At 38.5% G+C, this 22,773-nt stretch overlaps 1 protein-coding gene across 1 annotated transcript in view; it reads left to right on the top strand.

Moving 5' to 3' along the window:
• Window positions 1-1,778, top strand: part of LOC139736381 (C4b-binding protein alpha chain-like) — a 29,111-nt gene extending 27,333 nt beyond the window's left edge. Inside the window, exon 6 of the mRNA XM_071647139.1 lies at window positions 1,597-1,778. Coding sequence (XP_071503240.1) covers window positions 1,597-1,778 — 182 coding nt within the window. The remainder of the gene's footprint in view (window positions 1-1,596) is intronic.
• Window positions 1,779-22,773: the final 20,995 nt, after the last annotated feature.

Below are 22,773 nucleotides of genomic sequence, written 5' to 3'. Positions count from 1 at the left end.
GTACTGCCACCTATCTTTGGTTCTATGTTCCAAAAAAAAATCAATCATTCCATAATTACCCCACCCGACGCTCTAACGAGTTTCATTTACCACTTCTTCGAACGATTCTAGCAAAGAATACACTTATTTACACTGGATCTAATTATTGGAATTCCCTGAACCACGATATAAAATCTGCTCCCTCTATATACTCCTTTGAAAGGAGATTGAAGTTTTTTCTTTTGCAATCCTATAATGACGACCCCCTGAATTAGATTAGTTCATAGGTTTATTTTGTTTCCCGTCCGCAAAATCTTTATTGCTGTTTTTTTCATTATTGTTACTTTTGCCTTAGCTTTGATTATGATAAGATCTTCTTTAACTTATACCTCGCAGTTGAAGGGTTTGTTGTATATTCTTCTTTTCTTCTTCTTCTTCTCTTCCTCTAACCTTCGAGGATCGTTGTCTCTGTTGCTTACTCCTGTCTATTTTGTTACCTCTTCGTCGCGCTGTAGTCTTGTTTCCTGTCGTGTCGTCAAGTCAATTTTCTTCCCTATAGGTAGTCTTGTTGCTGTCCCAGTCTTGTCTCATGCTCATTATTTCGTTTGTTATTGTTTTGTGTGTAACCGTTTGTCCGTCTGTCTCTTAGTGGGCTGCTAAACTTTTTATGCCAAACTTTTCGTGCTGCTTTGTTGCTATATTTAGTCAAATTTTGCATCGAGTTTTTAATACAAGAGGGGCCCACACTCTACAAGCATTGTCTTTTTAGTGGATCCCTCCGTTTTTTCACACAGTGCATATTGACAATTCTTTCATTTTCGTTACTTCTGCAACAATTGCAATGTGTTGATACTATTAGTTTTTCTCATTATTGTTGGTTTCTTTGTACGAATTTACATACATTGTTTCTATCACTCAAGAAAGTGAGATTTATGTCTGTATGATTTTATTGTGGAAAAACGAATAAATTCGAACTTGAACTTGAACTTGAATTACTGTTTGGTCTAATTTTTATTTGGTTTAATTACTATTTGGTCTAATGATAGCCATTTGGTCTATTTTTGGTCTAACACCAATTTATATCATCGAATACCGACAGAGTGTAAACCGATCCGGACGATAGCCTCTCTGAAATGGTTGTTTGAAGGTTAAATATAAATTCAAAACTCGTCTTTGAATATTACATGAGAAAAAGTACCAACGCACCCTTTCGGCAAAACCCGGGGGGGGGGGGGGCGCTTTGGACGAAGGGTGGGGTTCCAGTCAACGCGACGCGACCCAACGCTCCCAATGCTCCCTTTCGGCAAAACCGGGGAGGGGGTTGGGGGATTTGGACGAAGGGTGTGGTTCCAGTCAACGCGACGCGACCCAACGCTCCCAACGAACCCTTTCGGCAAAACCGGCCGGGGGGGGGGGGGGGGGGGAAGGCTTTGGACAAAGGGTGATGTTCCCATTAACGCGACGCGCCATCACCCAACCCATCCTTTCGGCACAAGCCGCCCTGGGCTACCATGATCTCTTGGATAAAGATATACAAATCAAAGGAAAGTAAAAACTGAAATGTTGCATGTGTGGACTAATGCCTGTCTATTCCCTTCCCTCTCCCCTCCTTATTAGAAAATTGCATCGGTCCCTCAGTTACCAATGGTAGCTGCAGTTTTGCACCCGGCACCTCTGTTCGCTCTGGTGAAACCATCAGTATTTTGTGTGAAGACGACTTTACTCTCACCGGGCCTGATTCAGCAACGTGTCGTCATGGAGTTTGGGAACCAATCATCGGCGAATGTCTCAGTGAGTAGATGCATTGTTGTTAAAAAATAAATTACAGGAAGGTAATTCTCGAAATACAAGATTAATGAGAATTTTTGGTTGTAATTACATTTTGACGTTTTACGAAACTCTTCCGACTTTGATATTAAGATGAAGTGAGATCTTGTACAATAATGATGATTGTTTATCCCCAAGAGTTCAGAGAAAAACGATGAGAAGGCAATAAAGAAGCAGTAATGATTGAAACCGTGTTCTAATTGCTCCGTTAGCTCTCTCTTATGAATAATGCTGAGCATGCAGCGAAAAGTTCACTAGGTCCTCTATTGTCATGATAGAGAACTGTCCCGTCCCGACCATCGCCAATTCGAATCACGCGGAAGACCAGGGCTCCATCGCACACGGGGATTACGTGATCGTGGAGTGTGACGAAGGTTATACTTCCGGGTCAGACTTCCCTACTCCTGTGACCTGTCATGACGGCCAGTGGGATTCTGACGTCATGTGTCATGGTATGCAGAGACACCTGCCTGGAACAGCAAAGTTTGCGTAACAGTATCTCGAATACTATAGTAGTCATGTCATCAGTGATGGGGTAGTGGGAGGGGGGGGGGGATCGTTGAGGAAGCATCGATTTTGTGTCACGAGTTGGGGTAAGCACAGGTATGTGCGTGCGGGTTGTGTGTGTGTGTGTGTGTGTGTGTGTGTGTGTGTTTTGGTGTGTGAGGATAGATAGAGAGAAAGAGAGAGAGAGAGAAATGGCACGTGCGCATGCATACTGACTTGAGAAGAATTCATTTTCCTCACTTTTATTTTGTCGATGGTACTGAAAAAAAGTTCTTTCATATCTGCTTTAGATGTCATATCCTCTTGAACAACTTTGAGGCGTAAAAGTTCCGTCTATGTATACCATTGTTCGTTAATGATTAACCAATTTTTCCTCTGAAAAAAATGTTCTCTTCATAAAGGTATCGTGAAAGCATATTACTTTTGAGGTGACGGTAGTATGAAAGTGTATGATAATCATGTCAAACCCTATCTTGCTTTTTGGTTCATAACATAAACGCCACCCATACTTTTTGGTTAAGGCATGTTCCCCCCCCCCCCCCCAAAAAAAAAAAGAATAAACCAATGGGATTGCAGGTCTTCTGAGATATTGAATATTGAAAAAATGCATTTCATATTTGTGTTTACTTTTGGAAATAGAGTTATTAAGCCCAATAGATGAGTTGTTTGTAAAAGTCTGAAATAATCATTTTACATTTTAATTCTGAAAATGACTGTGTCTCTTTGAGATTATCATGACAGATTTTCATCCGGGTATTTCTATCTACCTTAAATCAGTTACTAAGAGAGTCACTTATTGTATCATTCCCTTCGTTTCAGAGTATGCGAACTGCACATCTACCCCAACGGTCTACGGGGGTGGCACTCCTAGTTTCTCTCCGTCAGTTTCCTGCTACCCCGGAGGATGTAACCTGACTATTGGCTGTAGCGGCGTCCTGTTCGGGTCGTCGAATGCGTACTGCAGCCATCTGAGCTATTGGTATTTTGATGATTACGGGTCGCCACCTACCTGTGAGGGTAAGTGCAATATAAACGAGCTATAGATCTGCGATGCTATCAAGGTTATGACACGATTTCTCCCGAGTTGGACAATGGGGATAAATGTGCAGAATTTTTTTTTTCTCCGAGTTTCTAGAATGTCGTAGACCTAAAGCCTGCTATTATGCAGTTCTGCTGTCGGAAGTAAAATGTTCGCTACACTATAATTTATCCATTTTTAGGATGGCACAAAAACATTGATGCAGTTCACTTCATTTAAACTGTAGTGTATGTAGACTTCATCTTCATTCATTTATGTGGATTCTCTTTAAGAGAGGGACTTGCACATTATAACTACTTTTTTTTTTCAACTGGTCCTTCGATTTTTGGCTTACTTTAAAGGCATACGATCGTCATCCCGTATGGTACGTAAACTCCGAACGACCGAAGTTTGTGCATTCAATTGCGCAATGCCAGACTCGGTGCTATATCCATAAACTTTTGGGACAATTCTGCCACTGAGACACATGTGTGTGTTTGCGTGTGTGTGTACGCATCATACATAAACATTGTCACCGCGAGCTGCGGTGATTGGAGGAGAGAGGCCTGAAGACGCGGGGCTCTGTTGGCCTCTCTTCATGCGCATGCGCACTGAGAGTGTGCGTCCATTCGGAAGCTCTGGTGGCTCGCTAGGACAGCCATTTTGGGTTAGGAGATTAATGTGTAGCACAGAGCTCTTGTCGTCTAGCGTGTTGTTCGCTGACCCATTGAGCCAGCGCTATTCTCATTCGGGGTCACGACATTTGATACAGAATAGGGGAGGCAGCGTGTTGCGTTCGTCTCCGTGCCGCACAAGCCACTCGCCACGATTGAGTACCTTTAATCTTAAACTCACCTGCTATTGTTCAGACAAGCGTATTTATTTAAAAAAATGATACTTGCAAATTGATTACACTGTATCATATTTTAATTCGACCGCCTTGTAGGAATTAATCGAGGCCTACTTTTGAAAAAGAAATGAAACAGAGTTTGAATTGAAATGAAAAGAAAAGCAAAAAACTCCAAAAAACTTTCCCTTCTATTCTATGTAGTCACAAACACGTAAAACCAACGTTTGCTACCACACGTTTTGTAAAGAAAAAAAAAAGAGAACAGTCAAACAACAATTTCTGTGTATATCGCTTTAATGCATGTGGTAAGTTGAGGAATAAATGTCCCTGCGAAATCTTAGGACTTCCCGTTTTCAGAGCTCTCTCTGTCTGAATGCATTTTATTTGCCATTCACAAGGTGATTGTGAATTTCCGAATGAAATCATTTTTTTTTTGTTTCGTGTGCTAATGCATTCACTGAAAAGGAGACATACAGATCAGCAATTATTACACTTATCTTTTAAACACAGCACAACGCCAATGCCATAAATGATAGAACTGAAAGGCCTACTACAAATCTATATGATTTAATATCTCGGTCTATTTAAGTATCAATCGATCAATCGATCAATCAGTCAATCGATCAATCAATCAGTCAATCGATCAATCAATTAATCAATCAATCAGTCAATCAATCAATACATCTATCTATCTATAAATATGCATTTTTTTATTGAGCCTCGCCAAAAAGTGCGCTTCGTTTTTCAAAGATAATGTCAATTCCATGAGTTTACATGTTCTTTGGAACAAATTTTTGTTCGCAGAAAATTTCTGTCCACCACCTACTCCTCCCCTTCACGGATCCGAAGAAGATGCCACGAACCATTACTTGTTATACGACACTGCGTTCTTTTCCTGCGACTATGGGTACAGTTTGTTCGGATCTCAAGAAGTAATGTGTAGCGGAACTGGCGAGTGGACACCGACCGTGCCGACTTGTGAAGGTGTGTGTGTGTGTGCGTTTGTGTGTACAGATGACGTAAGATTTGTAGGGTATAAACCGTAAAGAATCTGTTACTTTTCACTTCATTTACTATTTTTTGTCAGCTAATCTTGAATATCGTAAATGGCTTAACCCGGAGCCAATTTAAACAAAAAATATTGATAAGAATACGTTGAGAGGAATCAGTAAAGAAAATCATACAATTTTCTTCGTCTTTTTTTGATGAGCCGTAGAATAGTGTGTACAATACCGAGTCAAAATGAAATATGACTAAACATCGAAGGCATTCTTTAGATGTTTTTTAATGATTATGTCATTCTTCTAAATTTGCATTGTGTTCCGCAGAGCATTGCGTTGTGCCAACTTTGTCCAATGGTAACGCCTCTTTTGCACCCGGCACCTTGGTGCTGAGCGAAGAAGTACTTCTCGTGTCATGTGATCAAGGCTTCACTCTTAATAGTCCAAATTCGGTCACGTGTCGGGATGGAACGTGGCAGGCTGCTATTGGTCAATGCCTAGGTACGTATCAGTTTCGTCAGTCCGGAACCGTTGAACTGACATTTTTATGCAAGATTGGGGATTTATGATTAATCAAGAGGAATAAATCAACACTGATTTAAACTTTGGAAACATCAGCGATAGTGGACAGGTTGATGTCATCATTTTGTTTTGATTTTACTTCACAAGATTTCTTGTGACATAAACATGAATCAGTCATCATATCATTCATTCAGCATAAATTTGTTTCGATTTTTTCACAACCAGCATGCAGAATCAGTGAAGCCTTTGGTACAGGTAAGATTTAGGACTAATGGGGTAAGAAAATGGCCACTGAGATCCAACGGAAGTTCGTCACTCATCCCAACAACCTAAGTAAAACTGAGTGGTGCTGATAAAACATGGGTCTCATGTTTTATTAGGAACTCTTTGTTTCTGGATATCTCGGCCATTTCAAATCAATTTTCTCCAAATAAACTTTCAATTCCTCTGAGAATTGTAGACTCTTTCATATTTCATAAGAGACTTTGAATCATCTCTCAAAAAATTTGAAACCTGAAGCCCCATCTCAACCAAAACTATTCCATATCTATAGATTTGAAAATTATGACTCGTAATGACTGAAATGAGTTGAATTCATTCAACGTGAACTCTACGTTGCTAAGAAAAAACGAGTAAAGTTTTATTTAAGATTTACCCATGGACTATAACATTTCGTTGATGCGTGCGTATACATAATACATAAATCATACATAGATGATAATATACATCCATTTTTTTCATATACACAAGAGAGTACTGAAATACATAAAACTTTTTTTTTCTTTTCAAAAGAAACATTACAGATCGACCAAATGCACGAAGAATCTTAGACTATAGATACTATTCTTATGTTGTTTTAATGCTAGCGGGGGTTTCCCGCCGTCACATTTGAAATGTTCTCAAAGTATAGGTTAACCCAGTAGGCGTAACAAATCATAAACGCTCTGCTTAATTTCTGTTTTCAAAATGATAATAACTGATGTTGATTCTACCTGTTATCAATTAAATTCGATAGCATATGCGCACTTTGATTCCGACGAACACTGTTTGGTCACCCAACGTGACCCTGGTGAATTATGGCTATAAACAACATTAAAGTTATTTTTGCTTGCCATACTAGGCTTTTCTAATTCCATTTCAAAGTACAGTGTATGCTACAAAGCAATAAACGGTACCGAATATTACTCGTGGTTCGAGTACGTTCCTCTAGTTAACCGAAACAAAAAGAAATTAAGCAAAACAGAAATAATACCTAAACATGCAATCATGGCAAAGGTTAGTGATTACATAACCGCTTTAATATGAATCGAGATAAGAACTAATGTTGAGTCGCTTGCTGAAAAATTGCCCGAATTGTTTTACCAGCTCAAACGCACTACATTGTATTTAAAGGGAGGGTACAGTATTGGTGGAGATGAGAATTGGGCTTTTAACTTTTTGCGAGATACCAAGAAAACACTTACGATATAGTACAGAGCATACCATTTTATGAGGAATTCAAAGTTTTGGAAGGACTGAAACATCCAAAAACAAAGTAAAACAAAGCGGGACCCACACTTTATTAGAATCGCTCTTTTTGTTATATCTCAGCCATTTCAAAACCAATTTTCATCAAATAAACGTTGAATTCCTCATAGAATTACATGTTCTTCCATATTTCATAAGAGGTTTCTCATTATCTCACCAAAAAATGTTCGAAACCTGAAATTAGGTCTCAACCAAAACTGTACGATCCCTTCAATGTAAATATAGCCAAAGAGTCACCAGCCTTTTGTTCTAGAGTCAATTCTTTTACTTCAGAGGGGATATCACATGAAACCTTTAACGAATTTCATTCTAGTGCAGCCTTTAACAATGTAAAGTTGGATTAATGTTGTCTGCCATTATTCTAATATGTATGTCAGGTCATTGTCGACACCCGACCGTGCCCAACTCGAATTTCGCCGAAGCCGATAGTCACGTGACCGTGCCACATGGAGAGTACGTGGTGGTTGAATGTGACTTCGGTTACTCTCCTGGTTCAGGAGCCAATTTACCCGTGCCTTTAACATGTAATGACGGTTCGTGGGACTCCACAGCGATTTGCTCAGGTAAACTTAATTGCCTTCCTTTTGTCAGGGCCGTAATCCTTACGTCGATCATTCCCTATAAAGCTGTAATAAGGTCTTTTTTATACTGTTATGGGTAATGGGATGGAGGGGATTCTTGCGACTTGAGTATTAATTGTGAGTTTAAGATAGAGTCTGAAGTTCAAGGTAGTTTTCCACTACTGTTTCTTTTTTAGCTCATTTGAACGAAAAATGTCAATTTTAGCTGTATATAGGTTTATTCATGGTCCCGTTCATGGTCTGGCGTCCATGACAGATTTTATCTATAGGTTTTCCCGGTCAATTTCATACTTATGTCATTCAAGTTCCTATTCCGAACATTCAATTTCACGCATTTCACGCTCGCAGCACTGAATTAGCAATCAAATTCAAAATCCGGTCATTCGAATTCACTATCCGAACATTCAAATTCACTGTCGGAGCATTCAAATTCACTAACGGAGCATTCAAATTCACTATCGGAACGTTCAAATTCACTATCAGAGCATTCAAATTTAAGAGAGGAGCACGCATTTCATCAATGAGCATTCAAATTCATGTCAAGCTGGCGACGGAATCTCGTCGGTCATTCAAATTCGTGAATAGGCAACCATGTTCCAAATAACTGCATCCAATTTAAAAGAAGTCGTGAATTTAGTTAGTTTTGGGCCGTGTATGCATGTGTTTCTCATTGGCTTTGAATATATTGGGATTTATGATGATTATTTATTTTGCAGTAGAGGTCCACCTGTTCATTGACAATTTTGAACTCGCGCTTAGCAGAAACAGGCACATGTCCCTCGGATTAGAATGGAGGTCCCATGTGTAAGATAGTCACAACTCATGCACGTAAAAGATCCCACTTCATTTATTCATCGCAAAGAGCAGAACATCTAACTGGGCCCCATATGGAAGACCATCTTTTGCAGCTGAATATGGGTTATCCAGCAATCTTCTTTCATAGAGAAGGAAACAAACAAAAATTAGGCACTGTATAGGCCTACAGACGAGCATAATACGGAGGGTTGGTTGACACTTTCGAGGAAAAAGAAAACCAATTTCGACTATATTGAAACTGATACATGAACATTTTATACGTCTTGTCTGTTGTGTATTGCTGTCTTATTGATTTACTTTTGCGGGGCTATGTAAAGTGAGATCATTGTGTGTCAGTTTGTCTTTAAATGTATTGTTGAATTGTCATTATCATGAATATGTGGTTGGTGTTGGGGCGTTGTCAGCATGCAGTATCATCAAGAAATATGATTACTAGTCGTTGTGTTGTTTGGATGCATTGCTGGTTGGACATTGCAATTTGAAATTTATTGAGATGAAAAACAAAGAATACATTAACCGAGAACAATGTAGATCCTGTAAACAGTCCTAATTGCACTATATGCAAGCATTCATTGGTTGTGTTGGCTCCTTTTCCTTTCTTAAAAGTCTCCTCCATTTTCCTCGTTAAATTGATTGCACGAAGTAGGAACTTGACAGCCTAAAAATGCATTTGAACGCTCCAACGAAGCTCATTGGAACTATCACGTGACTACCGCATGAATTTGAATGCACGAGTAGGAAAGTCGGTGCTCGCATTTTGAAATTGAATGCCCAATCGTGAATTTGATTTCACGAAAACGAAATAGAACGCTCATATATGAAATTGATCGCTCGGATTCTGAATTTGAATGCCCGAATATTTTCGTGTGCGTGCGCTGCGTGAATTTGAATGCACATAAATGAATTTGAGTGACAAAAGTATGAAATTGACCGGGAAAACCTTTATTAAAACTTGGCAGGTAGAAATTTTGGCGTGATAGGATCCTAATGTTCCCAACTGTTTTAAATGGACACTATGCCCTGTGATTTTGGTCTTATTGTTGAAAACGCATGGTCAAGTTTTTACCCATCTTGGCAGATGTAGATCAGTGCCATTGTGATTATAAAATTTACAAATTGACACCATTCCTTCCGTGCAATAAGATAGCCCTAAGTTTGCTGTATGCTAAGTATATTGTCAAGTTTGCTATATTTTTTTTTTTTGAATAGGTCTGCAAGAATTTCTGGAAAGTAAACTTGCGAGCGTCAAACCACCGGGTCTCTATGTTTGTTTGTTTGTTTGTTTGTTTGTTGTTGTTGTTGTTGTTGCTGCTGCTGCTGGTGCTGCTGGTGTTGTGTGTGTGTGTGTGTGTGTGTGTGTGTGTGTGTTCTCCTAGTGCGTTTCGTGGATCCTCAAAATTCCGCAGTAATTAATCTTCACACTTTTATAGTCGCTGAACCGTTATCGATCTCTATGCTTTGCTTTTGATCATGAACATTCAAGAATCCGAAGAGTGCTCTTCGACGCCCGAAGTACTCGGGGGTGGTACTCCTAGCTTCTCACCGGATGCGACCTGCTACCCACTCTTCGCTGAGGTGGAAATCGGCTGCAGTGGGGTGCTGTTCGGCTCTTCGGGTGCTTTCTACAATGGTTCCTGGTCTTACGACTGGACCACATCTTCGCCTACGTGTGAAGGTATATAATAGAAAAAAGAACGTCCTTGACTAGAGACACAGCACAAACATTTATGTAGCCCTTCTGCAAATATAGTAGCTCACACATTTTATACAATGAATAATGTTTGTATTTGATGTTTATAGAGCGCACTATTAAGATTTTCCTGCGGTTAATGGTTAAATGTTCATTTTTCAACAAAGGTTACTGGTAACATAATATACAAACAATAAATAATAATAAAATCCTTGAAGCGCTGAGGAGCACTCTTTTTTAATACAGCTGCATAATCAAAGTACTATCCTTTCTTCATCTACCGCTTGGTGGCGCAATAAAAGAGTCCAGTTGCAATATGCTAACTCCCCCTGAACATGGATCCGAAGAATACCCTGGCGATCAGTACACTTTGTACGACGTGGCGTCATTCGATTGCGACGACGGCTACAGTTTGATCGGATCCAGGGAACTGATGTGTACCGGTACGGGCCAATGGGAACCAGCTATTCCTTCGTGTGCAGGTAATTTCACATGATTTGGATATAAAACAAACAAACAAACAAACAGAACAAAGCACACAAAGACATAAACAAACAAACAGAACAAAGCACACAAAGACATAAAAAAGTGCTCAGATTATCAAGAAACTCGCAGCAGATTTTATCAATCGAATTTGATATCAAAGTCATAGTCACTACGTTCCATTTCAATGGATCAATGATGGATCAGCACTGTAAAGTCTTGAATCTCTTGGAAATGCAATTAATTCAAAATTAGTAAATACTATACCATTGGTCGGAAAGGTTTTCTAATTGAATTCGACTTAAATCAGTCTGTTTAATCGATGCTGTCTCCGACACTGCACACAAAGGTAAAATTTTACATAAAGAAACTTGCTTTGCCATTTCCTGACTCTAAGCAAGTGCTTGAGAAGCATGCAAAAGTAGCACTTACATCAGAGTGTTTTTTTTTTAAATATTTTTCTTCAACAAAATGAATACCGTCATACATCGATTCCGTGATGTTTCTCTTACATTCTCTTACTTTTTGTTACAGTATGATATTGATTTATATTATTTTGATTATTTACAAATTGTTTTATTATATCACGTTATTCTGTTTCTTTCTTATCAAGGCCAATTTCAATGTTTACAAAACTATTAAAAGATCCCTATTTTTGATATAACACTCACATAGGCTTTGTTCTATCATGATCTCTTGGATAAAGATATACAAACAAAGGAAATAAAAACTGAATTGTTGCATGTATGGACTAATGCCTGTCTATTCCCTTCCCTCTCCCCTCCTTGTTAGAAAACTGCATCGTTCCCTCAGTTACCAATGGTAGCTGTAGTTTTGCACCCGGCACCTCTCTTCGCTCTGGTGAAACCATCAGTATTTTGTGTGAAGACGACTTTACTCTCACCGGGCCGGATTCAGCAACGTGTCGTCATGGAGTTTGGGAACCAATCATCGGCGAATGTCTCAGTGAGTAGATGCATTGTTGTTTAAAACATAAATTACAGGAAGTTAATTCTTGAAATACTGAATCAATTGGGCCTAAGAATAAAGTAGTCATTATTCAGTAAATATAGCGCAGATTGACATCTTGTTCCGGTAATATTCCGTGTTTGGGATCCAATCATCGGCGACTGTTTCCGTAAGGATAACAATAAGGAAAACGACAAATCAATTATATAATGAAGGTAGCTCATTTATTCGATAAATGTAGTATAATGGCTTGAATTCCCTCCGCGATATACTTTACGCTTTATAACCTTGTTAAAGTCTAGGTATTTTGGCAAGATTAATGAGAATTTTTGGTTGTAATTACATTTTGACGTTTTATGAAACTCTTCCGACTTTGATATTAAGATAAAGTGAGATCTTGTACTATGATGATTGTTTATCCCCAAGAGTTTAGAGAAAAACGATGAGAAGGCAATAAAGAAGCAGTAATGATTGAAACCGTGTTTTAATTGCTCCGTTAGTTCTCTCTTATGAATAATGCTGAGCATGCAGCGAAAAGTTCACTAGGTCCTCTATTGTCATGATAGAGAACTGTCCCGTCCCGACGATCGCCAATTCGAATCACGCGGAAGACCAGGGCTCCATCGCACACGGGGATTACGTGATCGTGGAATGTGACGAAGGTTATACTTCCGGGTCAGACTTCCCTACTCCTGTGACCTGTCTTGACGGCCAGTTGGATACTGACGTCATGTGTCATGGTATGCAGAGACACCTGCCTGGAACAGCAAAGTTTGCGTAACAGTATCTCGAATACTATAGTAGTCATGTCATCAGTGATGGGGTAGTGGGGGGGGGGGGATCGTTGAGGAAGCATCGATTTTGTGTCATGAGTTGGGGTAAGCACAGGTATGTGCGTGCGGGTTGTGTGTGTGTGTGTGTGTGTGTGTTTTGGTGTGTGAGGATAGATAGAGAGAAAGAGAGAGAGAAAAAAAAATGGTACATGCGCATGCATGCTGACTTGAGAAGAATTCGTTTTCCTCACTTTTATTTTGTCGATGGTACTGAAAAAAGTTCTTTCATATCTGCTTTAGATGTCATATCCTCTTGAACAACTTTGAGGCGTAAAAGTTCCGTCTATGTATACCATTGTTCGTTCATGATTAACCAATCTTTCCTCTGAAAAAAAAAATGTTCTTTTCATAAAGGTTTCGTGAAAGCATATTACTTTTGAGGTGACGGTAGTATGAAAGTGTATGATAATCATGTCAAACCCTATCTTGCTTTTTGGTTCATAACATAGACGCCACCCATACTTTTTGGTTAAGGCATGTTCCCCCCTCCCCCCCCCCCCCCAAAAAAAAGTAAACCAATGGGATTGCAGGTCTTCTGAGATATTGAATATTGAAAAAATGCATTGATGTCATCATTTTGTTTTGATTTTACTTCACAAGATTTCTTGTGACATAAACATCAATCAGTCATCATATCATTCATTCAGAATAAATTCGTTTCGATTTTTTTCACAACTAGCAGAATTAGTGAAGCCTTTGGCACAGGTAAGATTTAGGACTAATGGGGTAAGAAAATGGCCACTGAGATCCAACGGAAGTTCGTCAGTCATCCCAACAACCTAAGCAAAACAGAGTGGTCCTGATAAAATGTGGGTCTCATGTTTTATTAGGAACTCTTTGTTTCTGGATATCTCAGCCATTTCAAATCAATTTTCTCCAAATAAACTTTCAATTCCTCTGAGAATTGTAGACTCTTTCATATTTCATATTTCATAAGAGGCTTTTAATTATCTCTCAAAAAATTTGAAACCTGAAGCCCCATCTCAACCAAAACTATTCCATATCTATAAATTTGAAAATTATGACTCGTAATAACTGAAATGAGTTGAATTCATTCAACGTGAACTCTACGTTGCTAAGAAAAAACGAGTAAAGGTTTATCTAAGATGTACCCATGGACTATAGCATTTCTTTGATGCGTGCGTATACGTAATACATATATCATACATAGGTGATAATAATAATACATCCATTTTTAATGTACATATCACCTACTGGAAGGCACAAGAGAATACTGAAATACATACATAAAACTTTTTTTTTCTTTTCAAAAGAAACTAAGCCAATCATTACAGATCGACCAAATGCACTATATATATTATTCTTATGTTGTTTTAATTCTAGCGGGGGTTTCCCGCCGTCACCTTTGAAATGTTCTCAAAGTATAGGTTACGCCAGTAGGCGTAACAAATCATAACGCTCTGCTTAATTTCTGTTTTCAAAATGATAGTAACTTATTTTAATTCTACTTGTTATCAACTGATTTCGATAGCATATGCGCACTTTGATTCCGACGAACACTGTTGTTCACCCAACGTGACCCAGGTGAATTATGGCTATAAACGACATTAAAGTTTTTTTTGGTTTGCCATACTAGGCTTTCCTAATCCCATTTCAAAGTACAGTGTATGCTACAAAGCAATAAACGCTACCGAATATTATCCGTGGTTCGAGCACGTCCCGCAAGTTAACCGCAACAAAAAGAAATTAAGCAAAACAGAAATAATACCTAAACATGCAAACATGGCAAAGGTTAGTGATTACTTAAACGCTTTCATATGAATCGAGATAAGAACTAATGTTGAGTCGCTTGCTGAAAAATTGTCCAAATTGTCTTACCAGCTCTAGCGCACTACATTGTAATTACAGCCAAAGAGTCACCAGCCTTTTGTTCTGGGGGGTGTTTCATAAAGCTGTTCGTAAAGTTACGAACAACTTACGAGCGACTGGTGATCAGTTGCGATGTGCTATACTTACTAGAATTTCAATAATTCACCACAAGAACTGATCACCAGTCGCTCGTAAGTCGTTCGTAACTTTACGAACAACTTTATGAAACGGGGCCCTGGAGTCAAATCTCTTACTTCAGAGGGGATATTACATGAAACCTTTGACGAATTTCATTCTAGTGCAGCCTTTAACAATGTAAAGTTGGATTAATGTTGTCTGCCATTATTTTGATATGTATGTCAGGTCATTGTTTACACCCGACCGTGCCCAACTCGAATTTCGCCGAAGCCGATAGTCACGTGACCGTGCCACATGGAGAGTACGTGGTGGTTGAATGTGACTTTGGTTACTCTCCTGGTTCAGGAGCCAATTTACCCGTGCCTTTAACTTGCAATGACGGCTCATGGGACTCCACAGTGAATTGCTCAGGTAAACTTAATTGCCTTCCTTTTGTCAGGGCCTCCTTTGAAATGTCGATCATTCCCTATAAAGCTGTAATAAGGTCTTTTCGATATCATACTTCTACGAATAATGAGATGGGGGTGGGGATGCTTGCGACTTGAGTATAAGTGTAAGTTAACTGTTAGAGTCTGAAATTCAAGGCTGTTTTCTGCTCTTGTTCTTTTTAGCTCGCCTGAGCGAAAATGCTCAATTTAGTTATTGGAGTTCTTAATCCGGCGTCTGTTGTGCGTCGTGCATCTTTTTTTTTTCAACTTCTTATTGAAAACTCCATGACGGATTTTAACCAGATTTGGCAGGTAGCATTCCTGAGGTGATTGGATCCTAACTGGTTTAAATGGGCACTATGCCTTGGGATTTTGATCTTATTGTTGAAAACGCATTTCCACAATCTTGGCAGGTATCAATGCCATTATGATTATAGAATATACAAATGGACATCATGCCCTGGCCCTCAGTGGGGTAACCCGAAGTTTGCTATATGCCAAGTATATTGTTAAGTTTGCTATTTTTCTTGCGTAGTAGTCCGCAAGAATTTGTGGAAAGTGAACTTTAACGATGTTTGTTTGTTTACTGGTTTGTGTGTGTGTGTGAGTGTGTGTGTGTGCGGGTGTGTGTGTGTGTGTGTGTGTGTGTGTGTGTGTTGTGTGTTTGGGGTATGATGATACAATATGTTGTAACTGTGCATGTATGGTGGTTGTGCAGTGGTATTGGTTTGTTTGTCTGAGTGTATACGTGTGCCTGTATGCATACGTGTGTATGTGGGTACGTGCCTCATATCATGAATGACCCAATGTTTATACGCTCAATGCCGAATTTGAACCTTCCCTTTGTCTTTTGACAATCTTTGCTCAATTTTAAGACATTTTGACGCCTGCTTAAAATGCAACTTCTTTAGAAGGAAAAACATACACAAAATTAATGTTTATCACAAAGTGGCGACAGGCCAAGTGAAAGTGGTATCTGAATCGCATGCAAATGCCATTGGCAGTCATAAATATGCGGAAGTGTATTCGTTGCAGTAATTTTCAGTTCAATTGATTTTCCCCATCTTTATTTACAATGCCAAGAGGCGAGAGACCGATGAGCAAAGAAATTTAGTGAGACAGCATGCTGTGCGAAATAAGTTTGGTTCGTACTTCTCGCGTGACGAAAGGGTTGATAGTATGCTTTTTACAGAGTACCATCTAGCTGTGTTTCACAGTTGATGATTCTAGATTTTCTAGAATGTAGGGAATGTTCTAATGTCAGGGATTGAAACGCTACTTCGCGTTAAAAGTCCCTCCATCTCGAGACTAAAACATCCCTCAGTTCCTTTTGAAATCCTTTTGGTCTAGAAATTGTAAATGTCCACTTCGCCACCTGTCATCATCTTTACAATGTTTCGTGTTCTCTACCAGCCCTGGACCCTTGCCGGATGACGCCCTGTCAGAATGGTGGTACCTGTAACTCGTCCCCCGATCATACCAGCTACTCCTGCACGTGTCCGGCGTTTTTCACACACATCAACTGCAATACAGAAATCATTCCTAATGGTTGGTTTATTGATTTTTGTTTTCATGTCACTTTTTACCCTAAATGTACACCAGTTTATTAACTTGAAACACAGTTGAGAACCTTTCTCGACCCCAAAAAACAAGCAAGCAAGCAAACAAACAAACAAACAAACAAACAAGCAAACAAACAAACACAGGATGTGCAGTCTCTAGCGTTATAAAATAACATGAATACATTTGCGCTTTCTTTCAACTTCGCAGAGTTCATCGCTCTGTAAGTCATGCCATTTCCGGTCTTCTAATAGTGTTTGGAAATTACAATAATGTTTGTTTCATAAAATGATTTGTTTCAGAGCCACCCACCGTTGTAACCCATCCGTCAGCTGCAGAAGAAGTGGAAGCACTGAGTCGAGTTGAGTTGCACTGCTCCTTTATGAATGTTGTTAGTTTCGACTGGTACAAGGGAACCGAAGTGATCAGTGGGAGCACCAATCTATCCCCTTTCGTCATCAGTGAAGTACTCGCCGAAGATCAGGGCTACTATTCCTGCCGAGGAATCGGGTTTGATCAAGCAACAGTGACGACGAATAAATCACTGTTGACTGTGAAAGGTAAGTCGAGTTATTAGACTTTTCTCCACAAAGACATTCATAAATTCATAAATAAGATACTTATCAAATTTTCCTGACAAATTTTGGCATTGTAATCTTTCTGAGATGAAAAAAAAAAAAACAGAGACAAAAACACATGGACCTGCATGCTCTTGTTTATAAATGTGCTTGGGTGTGTTTGCTGTATATACCTGTGTGTATCCTTTTTCAGTACCTAATATAATGTTTATTAACATCGTTTATGATTGCAGGAGTTGTCACCTACGTCGCTTCTACGTCTTTCAATTTGAACTTTACTAGCGCGCTCTTAAATCCCCTGACACAACAGTACCAAGAAACTTCTGCACTTATTAAAAATACGGTGAGTGTGTTGTCTAGTAAATTAGCTTACTCTCTCTCTCTCTTTCTTTTTTCTTTCTTTCTTTCTAGGTGTTACATGTTACAATTGTAGTAAATATCATAAATTCGTGGAAAACGACTTAGCTTACTTACATAAAAGAATCCCCTATATTGTTCGATGTCGTGTCTTGGACAAGTTTCGCGGAGCTTTTACATCATGTATATCAAACCAGTTGTTAAAATTCCTTACAAAAATCTAAGCTATTTTTTTTTTAGCGTAAAACTATCTTTTATAACAGCAGCACATCGTCTAACGCCAGCACATTGGTATTATAACTTCCGTTTTGGGTAGCTGGAGACAGTCATTCAGAACGGGCTTCCCCAACAAGTATCGGTGGCGATCAACGGGTTAACAGAAGGAAGTGTGGTGGCAATCTATCAGATCTATATCTATAGTGGGACAACTTCAGATGGTGATCAGCGCGCAGAAATTGGCTCCATACTGATCGATTATGCCCTCAACTCTGGTGGTCTGGTTAATCCCGATTCGATTGTTGTGTTGAGCACAGGTAAGACATGGAAAGTGTCGCTTGAACTTATATCTCAAATGTTTTAACGTTTACACAGACTACAAACTCCACGGATATTTCTTCAAAAGCTTTCATTAGCCGGTAAGCTTTATAAATCTCCTTGTAATGGTTTATACAGTATAGTCTCTGCATAATGGGATACCTCTTTATTGGGTAGTCTGCTTCATGGACGCATGGACTGAACAACAGTTCCAGTTCATGTCATACTTAATACCTTCTAGTAATCGGTTAGGCATTTCGGTAAATTCAGTTACAATTTCTAGACATCTGTGGTATATTTTTATATTTAGTTTTCCGCAAGAAATCTTCCAAATTGGTGTAGATATAAATTCTGAAGAAATGTATGAGCTCCGAATAGATAGAGGGCTTAGGTTTTGTTTAAGCATGTTAATATACAACACCTTAATTCTTGTTATCCGATTGGTAGATTACTCATCATGTGACGTGCAATTAAGTACCATTGCACGCTGTCACTTTTGAGCGGTTCAAGTTTGTTCGGGCAAAATGGATAGCGCACGGCTGACGAACGTCACCAATTTACATTGAATTCGGTGTTAAACTGGAACCTCGATAGTTTTCACCTTTCTTAAAATTGGCATGTTTACACAAGAAATTTCATGTATTACGCATTTTTTGGCCTCTGATTGTGGTCCTGAGCGAGAAATTATGAACAAAATTCAGCAAAAAACGTGAGTCGTCGGATGACTTCATTCATTCATTCATTCATTTATTTTTCATTTCCAACAAAAACATATAAATATATTACAAAAATTTAATACAGTGCATAAATTTCATCATACAAAGTAAAGGATAAATTTACAGAAAACTTGTAGGTATAGGAAAATGTTGGAAATGGGGAGGAATGCTAAAAAGCTGAGCTTGTAGGCTGCATTCCCCCCACACGTAATACAAGAAATTATATGATCGATAGACTGATAAGCATTGAAAATAGATGAAACAAAGAAACTAAGACAAAAGGACCTATAACCTAACTTATCCGAAACAAAAACCCTGAACAAATCCCTACACTACACTAAGTCGCTGTCATGCCGGAAAAGAGAGGAGAGAAACAAAATAGTATGTGTGTGTGTGTGTGTGTGTGCGTGAGTGTGTGTGTGTGTGTATGAGAGAGAGGGGGGGGGGGGAGAAAGCAGCTTAATGCGTGGTGTGAAGATAAGAGACAAAAAAAAATAGAAGGACACGAGAGGTAGTGGATGGATGGAGCCGCTTAGCTGTAATTCCAATAGAATATAAGGTTGGATTTTACACTTCTTTGCAACCAATAAAGAATCAACAATTCTTATAACTGTTCAAAATATTTTTCTTCAGATTACTCTTAAAGGAACTTAAACTTGGAGATGTCCTCAAACTGTTAGAAAGGTTGTTCCAATATTTAGGTCCAGCAAATGTAAATATAGAATGTGTAAACATTGTTCTAGTTAAAGGCAGATGGAATTCATCTGAGTGACGAGTTGGATATTTATGGAACGAGCGGTTTCTCGCAAACATGCTTGTGAAGACAGACGGCAACAAATTATTAGAAAGTTTATACATAAATTGGCCAAGACAATAATAATAAATATCAGTTATCTTTAAAATTTTGTTTTCAGAAAATAAAACATCGGTGTGGGCTCTCCAAGAAACATGACAAATTATTCGAAGAGCTTTTTTCTGGAGACGGGACAGTCTGTCGAGATATGATGGATGTGTGTTCCCCCAAGCTATGATGCCATAATTCAAATAAGGTAAAATCAAAGCTGAATATAACATTAAAAGGGTGGGAATAGAAAAATAATATTTAACTCTATTAATAACACCAATATTTCGAGATATTGTGTGACAAATACTATCAATATGTGACTTCCATGAAAGTTTATTGTCAATAACCAAACCTAAAAACTTCATTGATGCAACTTCATCTATAACTATATCATCTATTTTTATATTATTAGGAAGATTATTTAAAGTATTACTAAATAATATACATTTAGTTTTAAGAAGATTTATAGACAACTTATTTGACCTTATCCAACATAACAATCTCTTTAATTCAGAATTTAACAAATCCACCAAAATATGAGGATCTGAATGAGAAAGAAAAACATTAGAGTCATCAGCAAAAAGTACAAAAGATAAAATATTAGAAGCATTTATTATATCATTTATATACAAAATGAATAAAAGAGGTCCCAGTAAACTACCCTGAGGTACACCACAGGTGACAGATTGGTTGCAGGAGTTTTGACCAGATAGAAAAACATACTGTTTACGATCAGAGAGGTAACTCCTGAACCACTCCAAGGCCTTGCCACGTATACCATAGTGACATAATTTGTGAAGTAATATTTTATGATCAATGGTATCGAAGGCCTTGGAGAGGTCCAGGAAGACACCCACTGTGTGATGAGCCCTATCTACTGCTTTGGCTACTTTTTCAATAAAGGAGAGAATTGCTTGAGAAGTGCTATGTCCTTTGCGGAAACCAAATTGTGAATCAGAAATGATATCATAAAAATCAAGAAATTTAAGGAGTCTAGAATAAACAACTTTTTCTAACAGTTTTGAAAACGATGACAACAATGAAATTGGTCTATAATTACTAATATCTTCCTTATTACCTTTCTTATAAATTGGGATTACTTTAGCAATTTTCATTCGTAGCGGAACAACACCACTGCTTAATGACAAATTAAAAATGTAAGTTAAAGGTTCAACAATATTCTCAGCTATATTTTTCAAAATAACGTTATCAATACAATCAGGTCCCGAGCTTCTTTTACTTTCCAAACTCATAATGATATCTTTTACTTCATAACTAATAATCGGATCAAAAAAGAATGAATTTGAGTTGGGTAATTTAAGAAATTCATAGAAATTTTTTTGACAAGCAGGAGTTTTATTAGCAAGATCATGTCCAATCTGCGAAAAGTAAAGGTTAAATGCATCTGCAATCATCACAGGGTCTGTTATTTCCTTGTCACCAGAAACAACTCTTGTAACACAAAACTTATCATTTTCTTTATTTATAGCACTGTTTATTATTTTCCAAGTTTTACTCATGTCATGCTTACAAAAGGATATCTGATCCGCGTAATACTTCTTTTTTTCATAACGCAATATTCTTGTAAGAGTGTTTTTATACATAATATATTTACGATGAGATTGTTCAGTACGTTTAATTTTGTCTGCATAATACAAATTGTTTTTCCGGTTTATAGATCGTAGAAGAGATTTTGTTATCCATGGTGATCTAGGATACTTTTTGTAATCACGTTTAACTTCTACCAAAGGAACATATTTCTCTAAATGAGAATTCAAAATATTCATAAAAACATCAAATGATAAATCCGTATCATGAGTGCTATATACTTCTCTCCAAGTTTCTTCATTCAGACTATTCTTCAAATTCTGTAAGTTATCCGGTGTGACTTTTCTAAATACTTCTCTAGTGGGACTAATTGGTTTCGTGGTGACTGGGATGGATGTGAAAATTGGAAAGTGGTCTGATATATCTGCTAAAATGATATTCGATTTAGGAGTAGGCGTAATATTACAAAATATATTATCAATAAGTGAAGCTGTATTATCTGTCACTCGGGTGGGTTTAGTAATAAGTGGTAAAAAAGAAGCTGAAAACATACTATCAAGTAAATTCTGAGAGGCATTTACTGTGTGGCATTTCAATATATCTATATTGAAATCGCCCATAACAAAGCATTTTTTATTAACAAAAATTGGGTTATGGATGAGATCCTGTAACGCTTCTAGAAATAATGCACTGCTGGAGTTTAACTAATTCGACTTAATTTCGAATACGGGGGTAACGCGGAGTAGCCTATGCCTATAATACGAGGAAGAGTTCGTATTGATTTTTATCCATGATGTCCGTGATGAAAAAAAAAATCCACGGACATAACGGAAGAACAAGAACCATGCCAGATGACTTCACGGAGTCAACACGGTCATGACGGAACGGTGTACGGATCTGATCCTGCAACGACGACCGGTGATGATACCTGATGCGATCCGTGAAAGTATAAACGGGCTGAACGCATTCACCGTATACTGTGTACCTGCGTGCTTTACAAGGCCAGTGCACTGTTTTCAAAAGTGTGGGGGCCCACTTCCGGGTTTCATAAGCTAACAAGCAAAAAAAAAAAAAAAAAAAAAAAAAAAAAGAAAGGGTCCTCAGCTCATCTCTCCCCGTCCACTTCCGGGTTTCTTTAGCTGACAAGCAAAACAAAACAAAACAAAATAAAAAAGGTCCTCAGCTCATTCTCTCCCCTCCCATTTCCAGGTGTTATAAAAAAAAAGGTCTTCAGAGAAAACACATAACCTTACCGCCGCCATACTTCAAGATCTCTATCTATTTCTATTTTAGTGCCGCTTACGTACTTCCGGGTTGAAAAAAGTGTGGGGGCCCAAAGTGATGACACCTTATGTATTCCTTTGTATGGTGCACAAAAAATGTGGGGACCCGAGCCCCACGGCCCCCACGGCTGCGCCGGCCCTGCTATACCCATCATCGATGCGACTCGCGAGCGCCCTCCCTTTACTGGCTGCTTAAACAGCCCCTGACGCGAGGTTGGCCTAGTGGACAGTAACACAACTCGTGTCACGTACACGAACCCGAAACGGTTGTGATTTGAGCATGTGCTGTATTTGCTGTCATCATTACAGTTTAGAGTGGATTTTGAAGCTTTTCACAAAAGTAAAGTGTTTGAA

Source organism: Diadema antillarum, unplaced genomic scaffold (assembly GCF_040938485.1).
Source record: "Diadema antillarum isolate AM-2024a unplaced genomic scaffold, OU_Dant_1.0 scf00000028, whole genome shotgun sequence".
In the NCBI taxonomy this organism is placed as follows: domain Eukaryota; kingdom Metazoa; phylum Echinodermata; class Echinoidea; order Diadematoida; family Diadematidae; genus Diadema; species Diadema antillarum.
The sequence above is the reverse complement of the archived record's forward strand: the minus strand, read 5'-3'. Positions and strand labels throughout refer to the sequence as shown.